The following is an 8,983-nucleotide window of genomic DNA, read 5'->3' as shown; positions in this document are numbered from 1 at the left end:
ATCTCGAATTCAATTGTTGATACCTCTATGATTGTAGGCCTATTCTTGTTATCTCTAATTCAAGTTTGGGTATCTCTAAATCGAAGTTTTGGTATCTCGCGTTCAATTTCTGATATCTCAAATAAGTTTTAATTATTGATATCTGGAAATGAATAAGAGATATCTGAAAATTAATTAGAGGTATCCGAAAATTAATTAGAGATATCTGTAATTATTGAATAAATGTTAAAATGGCGTTCCATAGGCCCGGGTTCGATTCCCCGGTATGGGGTTGTAAAAAAGAAACCTTGTTACATATATTCTTTGCTGGAGTTTGCTGATCACATCAGTTTAATTGTATTCAGAAAATGTTCCTCTAAAATAAGAACTGATTTATTGTAGAATGGTTTCAATTAAGTTTTTTCTTGGTCTCAGGAGTAATAAACTCATATAAATTTTGTAAATACGAGGGGATTCATTTTGGTGCGAATTGTATATACTAGCTATATTTTCATAGTCTGGATGAAGAGAAGCTCCGGGATGTTTTAAATTTCTGAAAAAGGATCTATGTATTTATATTGACTGCATATTGCAGCCTTCTAGGCAATGTATACTATGGGGTGGGGAAAAGGGCAATGTGTACAGTAGTTATCGGTATGATATTCAGGCTTGGAATAGTAACTTCTCTAAAGACAATGATGTTTTGAGATTGCTTTTAAACGTACTTCTAGGTTTTTCACTCAATGAAGAGTGTGTTTCTCATATCATGAGAAGCTTCGAATTCTCAATCTCACTTCTCTGCCGGATATTAGAAGGTGGCGAGGTAATATTAAATTCATGGTTTGATCATTTTTAGCAGGAGGCTAAATTGTTTAGTTTTTCCAAGGGTATGAACATATAATTGCCAGAAGATTGTGTAACATTATGTAGAAGATGAAATGCATATCAGATCTTCTAATTCTCAATGGGATGTGAATTAATGGATTGATATGCCTGTCTGTTATCCGTTCTAAAAGAGTCATTTATGGTTTTAAGATTGCTTTCGACGACTTTTTATTATTATTTTTTTCTACATATGGTACCAGGATCCGTATCCCCCAGTAAACTAATTATACCTATTCTTTATTAACAGAGGTGTATTTAGATATACGGTTCTCTTAACTGTATATTGTATATACCTCTCCCGTTATTTCTTACTCTGTATTCTAAACGTGGACAAGCACACAGCCGTACAATAGTATCGAGTCAAAAACACTGGCATGTATAATATCAGGTTATAACTTATTCACTGGGAGGGGAAATAGTAACTTCGGGAGAAACGTTGCTAGGAGTATTACCAATGGTGAAGACTATAGTGAATTTTGCAGGAAGTTTGTAGTTGATCAAATTTCGTCAGAAATGCTTTTCTAAAGCAGTTGACGGTGAACGAATGGAATGATTTGATCGAGCTGTTTTTATTCTATACTTTTCTTAAATTTCACCGGTTAATTGGTGATTATAATTAAGGTCAAGGGTGAATCTCTCTAACAGTCCTCTACTCAGGTTGTCGCCTTCCTTTCTCCTACTACCCTCTCCCTCTACCGGCTCTCGGCTGCTAGTACATGATCATTAAGAAATTATACCATCCTCATTTTTTTATTTTTTTATCTATTGAACAGGGTTTCTTATTAGACTGAGGCTGATGATCACTGGAGAAAGGTCTGGTCATGTGACTGGGAGGGGAGGGGGGGGGCGAGGATTCATATAAACTGTGCATTATATGGGGCACTTCTACATAATGTCCATCATTATTTCTTATTTGCATAGCTTTCGTCGTATTTCAGTCATTTGTTACCAAAAAAGCGGCTTGTTGGGGTTTAATATAGGTATAGTACAACACTTTTTGTACATGAGATCAGACATAACGTCACATATATGCTTGTGAAATATATATATTAAGGATAATCGGTTTTGGAAGGGGCGACCGTCCTCGCGAGAAAGTGTATCGAGCATAATGATGAAAAAGACGAAGACAGCTACGTTCAATCCTATTTACGCTATATGTGTCTCTATACACTCAACAACGATGAACAACCATTCTCATTACAGAGAAGAAAACAGCTTCTGAAAAAAGTGAATAAAATTAAAATGTAAACAATCATGATGATAAAATACACACGCAACTCACATGAAACCTGTTCTAAGCTAACATTATATAGACACACCTGCCCGAGAACAACCATATACAAATAATCTATATCATCCAAACAAATGACTCATAGTTCCCAAGATGCAATGGATCTAACTCCCATGGTGCCATGGAAACACAACTTGGAACCTGAACTACGTTATCTCACCATTACTAAGAAAGAATAGTAGTCTGCTGAATAACCCACAATACTGCAAATTACAATAAAGGACAGGATAAAAGCACATAATGAATGAAATGAAACAACAAAGTTACAATATAATATATGTTCATTAACACTTAAAGCAACGTATCGAACTAATATAGTGAATCATGTAAATTAGGACGAAAAATCAATAATACACTTAAATCTGGTCCAAATACCAACCACTCTCAGAAATAACTTGCATCACTTAAATTATAACAGCAAACGATAACTCCTGTCTGCCCCTGCATTGTTAACATACTGCTTTAATGATATGCAACTCACATACACATATACACACAATGCAACCATGACTTGTATACAGGACACATACTAAATGATGTGTAGAAAACACTTGAAATAATTAATTACGGTAACCTTTAAAGAACACATGAATGATCATGGTTTAAAGAAATAGCTTACTCCTCTCTCAACCAAAAGGGAGATTAAACTTGAAAGAGATACCCTTGATACAATCTACACATATGGACTCACCGCACCGTTCCGTGTAACCTTGCAACTCTGTCCGTAGAACCTCAACAATCGGCACCCCCATACACTGTACACAAAAATATTGAGTAGTATGAGAAACTAAACAACATAAATTAAATATCACCTACCACACGAAACACGAAGTGACTTTATATATGCAAATAAACCCTGTAGCAATTACAAACTAATTAACTCAGAATGTGTTAATTAGTGAAATTAATCCATAACTGAATTACAATGACTAAAATAATCTAAACTCAGCAAGAGGTTGTTCCAGCAGCTTCTCAACAGTATGGGAGCGCCAACTGCTAACTCTCTATGGGAGGCCAAATAGGTTAGTAAATCACTATAGGCGTAGCACACATTAATGTACACGAAAATCCCATTTCAAACACTCGTTTCCCATTATTTGTTCTTGGCAAACCCTTAATTTTGTTTTGGCCAATTAATTAATTAATTTATTTCAACTTCCAAGTGTAAAACTCATATAGCGATACGAGCAAAACATGCTAATCTTACATGAGACCCTCAAACATAATTTACAATTAAAGAAATCAGAAATTAAAACATATAAAAATTTAAATAACAGTAAGTAAAATAAGAATAAAACACAAAATAAAGTCAAAAGGAACAATGAAATAGAAGTACAACGAGTAGATAAACATATCAAGGTCTGTTAAGTACACCTTTACAAAACATTAGAAGTCATTTCTTTAAAACTTCAAAGAGTGTTGGCATGTTTTATCTTAGGATTTAGGTCATTCCATTATTTTGCCGCTAACTATTTCAATCTATTTCTATGGTATTCAGTATGTATATATATATATATATATATTCAACTTATCTATCAATATTTTGTGGTCTACCAATAGCAAGGTATCGTGCATCAATTAGAAAGATGTATAACGGTATATACACAACAAAGTTAAATATATTTTTTTTATATTCCAATATATAGTTACGTGCGTGAGACACGTATAGGCCTACACTTTGTAAACACAATCAAGCAGCTAAAACTAAAGAACACACGCTTGGTGTTGATAATTTCAATTCTCTGCGTTTAAAATTAGGATATAGTACACACACTATATGCATAGGTGCACCGAACCAAACTGTTCTCCTGTCAATAGCTGACGTTAATTTACAGAGTGTCTCGGTCTGGGTCTGAAGAAAATCTGTTTTATAGCTTGCCTGAAATCTATATTGAATATAGTATAAACAAATGGGTTGATCAATGAATTAAACGCAGCTAACCATTCTGCCGTCTTGTAAACACTTGAAGTAACTCTAAGCCAACAGGTCTCACATATCGCAGTTGTCGTATGACAAATATAAAATGGCGACCAACATATAATAAAGACGACTGTAATCAGTCCTAGAACTAACACAGCTTTTCTTTCTCTCGTCTCATTCCTTGTAGAGCGCCGTTCCGAAGCAACTGCAATCTGCCGAGCATGACTGTTGTTAATACTTGCTGAGTTTCCAGGTCGCAAATCCTTCGATTCTCTCCATAGTTCAGTTGGTAATTGTCCTGCTGCAGCTTGGTGTGTCCGCTGGTTGTCAAACTGGATATTATCCATCCTCCTCCATGGTTGACAGATGAGTCTGTTTGAAACGCTAGGAACAGTCAGGTATTGCCCCTTATAACCCGACTTATCGATCTTTAATCGGCCGTCCTGCAGTGATGAATCTTGAACGCTGGCCTTCTGCCTCTCTGAACATCCCAAAGACCCTCCTCTTGGAAACGATGCAGCCCTCATCTCATTTGTTGCTTCAGCATTTTCCAATGTAGAAATTGTTCGACTTGTCTCGCCCGTTCTGTTAGGATTAGGTCTAAGCATATTTTGATTTTGTGGCTCTGTCGTAACCCGTCTCTGCAATCCAAGCACGGATTTACCGGTTAATCCGTTAAGAATTAATGTGATTAGTGTAGGGATTAAGAAAGCAAACAAATCAACAAAAGCAACAAACAAAACGTCAGTGTTAAGGAAGCAGTATCCGCTTGAGTCTCTCTCACTTAACCCACCGAAGAATAAAACGGGAATGATTGTTATAAGAAAAGAGATAATCCACGCCATCAAAGTCAGTTTTAGAGCAAAGTTAAACTTTGGTTGTTTTTTATACCACAAATGATAAGTTATTGATATGTACCTATCAATTGCAACAAAACAAATATGCCAAATTGATACAACACAGGCAAAGCTGCTTAACCCTATCCATATCTTGCATAGCAGATTACCAAATCGAAATTGGTCATCTAACTCTTGATATGCCGCTAATGTTAAGACCAAGCTGCAAACGATTAAGTCGGCCACTGCTAAGGAAACTATCAAGTAATTCGTCGGGGTTTTCAATTTTCGAGAACGTTTGAATGCTATAAGTAACATACAGTTGTAAACGGTACCAATAATGAAGATAAGCATTGTCAGAAAGCAACAAAATAAAATAGTCAAAAATTGAAAAGCCGCGGGTTCCCCTAACTCTCCGTCTTTAGGTAATGGCGGGAAAGATGCCGAAATATTCTTTAAATCCATTAAAGCGACGGTTTAATTGTAGCCTTGGTTTGCGGATAAATCTGTAATGTACAAAAGACAAAAGAAAACAGTGTTTACTATTAATATATGCTACGAGCGATTAGTTTATAGTGTGGATGAATATATTTAAATAAGGAAGTATGCTTTCCAGTTCAAGTTAGTGTGGATGAATATATTTAAATAAGGAAGTATGCTTTCCAGTTCAAGTGACTTTACTTGGATGATTTGTTTTTGGTAAGCGAATATCTCAAAACGAGAAAAAAAAACGAGAACGAGGCCGGCTATATATGGCGCGGTTGGAACATACGACCTGTTTATGTATGGACACCAAAGAACGATTTTTGGTATATTTACTAGGATATATCAAATAAGATCTTAAAGGCATTGAAGACTCGCCCCAAACAGCGTGCCGCCATCTTTATAAAGTTAACTTTCCGTTGCTTGCAAGTGAAGTTTTTCCCTTGTCGCTACAAAATACAGACAGTAATAAAACGTGATACCTTGTTATCTTTAGGTGGACCTGAGATGTCCATCGCTGTATCGTATGTACACTAGCTGTATAGTGCACTGTACAGCTAGTGTACATACGATACAGCGATGGACATCTCAGGTCCAGCTAAAGATAATATTTAAAGGGTGTGAACACTTGCGCAAAAAAGAAACGTCTAATGCCGGTAATCTGACCTAGTTTCGAATGAGGTGTAACAGAAGTGTTAGACACTACCATCGATCCCAGAAAATTCGCACACAGCTTGCTACCTTCGCCGTTAGACACCTTTGTACAGTCAGTACATACAGCTGCGGTCAATACCCATGGGTATTGACCGCAGCTGTATGTACTGACTGTACAAAGGTGTCTAATTACCGCGATTACGATCATCCAAGATGGCTGAAGGAAGAAATGTTGGAAATCCAAATGAAACCGTTCATCTTCAGTTTATGAAAAATCAGTGATAGTTTTGAGCAATACTTATGTCAAATGGCTATGAAAACTTGCTTTAACGACGCCAACTTTTTTATAAGTTTGTTAAGTATGATACATGACCCTTTAAGTTTATGATGAATTCAGTTCTGCAACCAAATTTCTAATTTTAATTATTGATCTATTGTCTTTAAAACGGTAAAAAAAAGCCTCAGTCTGCCCAAAAATATTCATATATATAACGTGATATATAATAAAACAGAGCGCTTTACCATGGCAATGAAGCTCGGACTCTTTCATTCTTGCAAAAAATATGTGAATTCTTGGTAAAAGAAAAACGTTATTTGTGACCAAACAAAAATTGTTGTAGTTATCCACCCGTGAAGTTAATTTGTCTGTGTTATCTTATGAGCATCACATGTCTCAAATAATTAATGAGCTGCAGTTAGAACTCTAATCACTTACAGACAAATCAGCTTTCCATGATTACAGGTCATACAGGTTATTAATAGTCTTAACTTTTTATGCAACGTATAAACTTGGACTAGTCGTAATTACACATATATGACTATGACAATTCCGTATAGTTAGTCACCGAGGCGGCAAAAGTATTAATATAGATGTCTTGAAACCAATAAGTATAGCTACTTAACAGCATGCTGATGAAAACAGGTTCTGCTATTATTGTGTCTACCAGTCTAAGTTAAGCTCATCCTTTTAGCTCTTAAGTATCACATCATGTAAACGAAAGGTATTTGAAAATTGTCATTTTAAGCCTATAGCTTATTTATGATATCGTCCTGGTCAATATAGTGGACCATCAATGTAAGGATGGAGCGCCAAATGTAATTTTAAGCCTATAGCTCAAAAAAGAAAGAATTTAATGAATGGCTCGTGATACAACAAACGTGATATTCTTTGTACTTAAGTATTCATACTGTACGTCTGAAAGCTCACGATAAAAACACGAGTTAAGATGATCACTATAATTAACTATAGTGTATCTTGATGATGTTATTTCTGCAGGCGCATATTTTTATTTGTATAGAACAGTTACTGGCGGCGATCATGGGGGGCGCGGGGGGGGGGGACATGTCCCCCCAGTATTTTAGGAGGGGGATATAGTATCTAATATCCCCCCCCCCCAATATTTGGTGGCATAGTTTGTTTTTCAAACTAGAAAATGCTTAGATGCAACTTACAAGGCCTGGGAAGTGCCATTTCCAGCGATCTGGGAGGCATTGTCGGCCAAAATTGTCTTTTATGCTTCGCGCCAACTGATGGTGGCGCTACGCTTAGATAGTTTGCCTACAAGCTTCGCCCCTCCCTAGGCAAATTTCTCGCCACGCGCCTCTCTAACCGTGTCACAATTTGTTACTAATATCACCAAACACGTCACAGACTTTCACCGAAAGTAGTTTTTACTTTTTTTTCGAAATGAATAATAGCTAGACGGACCGCATCCGTAATGAAATTTGGTTTGCCGATAAAAAGGAAAATAGGGCTGTAGCAACAAGTAACCATATATATATATATATATATATATATATATATATATATATATATATATATATATATATATATATATATATCAATGGCAATAACACGCAAATTCTGAATTGAATGATTTTGGAGATTGAAGATATATATATATACATATACATATATATATATATATATATATATATATATATATTTATATATATATATATATTTAAATATATATATATATATATGTATTTATATATATATATATATAAATATATATATATATATAAATATATATATATATATATATATGTATATGTAAATATATATCTTAAAACATACCTATAACACCTCGATCGCTGGTTTTGAGAAGTATGTACAGAAAGAGGTTTGGGTGCGGGTCCAAGGAACCTGCTTCCTATTGAATCTTAATTGACCACGGGGCTGTATATCACTCTATGACCACGGACTACCCCCCCCCCCCAACACAACAGACTGAAATAAACTTGCCATTCGCAAAACTCACGTCTGAGTCTACATGCTTCTTATGTGCATACATGTACATAATGTGTGTTTTCACAACATTTGCTTTACTCGATGTATGCAAGTGCATCACACATTTCCTTTATCACATCATCAAAACGTGGTTTTGATCTTTGGAAGATACATAGCAGATTTGCTTGACCAATATTGTTCATAGCGTAAGGGTCAGGACGAGTTTTACAGTTGTCATTAATTAATACGAACTATTTAACCCATTACTTTGCTGCAGTATGGTTTCCAACTTGTTAACAAGAATTACCTCATGATCCTGATAACATGTGTTGCATTTCGTCCAGTTCGTGTGGAACGATGCACTTAATTGATGTGATATAATCACATTCAGAAGCATTAAAAGAGATAATAACTTGATAATAAGAATTAAAGATAGGCTACTATTAAAACTGACTTACCAACTGTGAAAGAAATATAGCCAGGACCACACATGCACGTCTTCTCACTTGCAAAACAACTGTGTTGTATAATAACATCCTCTGCGGCGAACACAAATGCATCCGTTATCAATTACGGATTAACGTCAACCGCGAACTGGTTTAACTGAGTCTTTAAATGTATTTTGTAATTTTCGTCCAATATTTTTTGTTGTGCCCACCAACGTCAGAAGGGGGAGGCAGGCAGGCGAGGGGTGGCAAGAC

The 8,983-nt window shown here is 35.7% G+C and overlaps 1 protein-coding gene across 1 annotated transcript; it reads right to left on the bottom strand.

The window, feature by feature from the left end:
* Nucleotides 1-3,709: 3,709 nt before the first annotated feature.
* LOC139981146 (5-hydroxytryptamine receptor 1B-like) lies at nucleotides 3,710-8,925 on the bottom strand. The gene is made up of 2 exons (XM_071993338.1): nucleotides 8,741-8,925; nucleotides 3,710-5,418 (listed from the first exon to the last, which is right to left on the bottom strand). The coding sequence occupies exon 2, from the start codon at nucleotides 5,264-5,266 to the stop codon at nucleotides 3,980-3,982; it is 1,287 nt and encodes a 428-aa protein (XP_071849439.1). The 5' UTR covers nucleotides 5,267-5,418; nucleotides 8,741-8,925; the 3' UTR covers nucleotides 3,710-3,979.
* Between the last annotated feature and the right edge of the window lie 58 nt (nucleotides 8,926-8,983).

This window comes from Apostichopus japonicus, chromosome 15, assembly GCF_037975245.1.
Source record: "Apostichopus japonicus isolate 1M-3 chromosome 15, ASM3797524v1, whole genome shotgun sequence".
Lineage (NCBI taxonomy): Eukaryota > Metazoa > Echinodermata > Holothuroidea > Aspidochirotida > Stichopodidae > Apostichopus > Apostichopus japonicus.
Note: the sequence above shows the minus strand (reverse complement) of the source record. Positions and strands in the feature narration are given on the sequence as shown.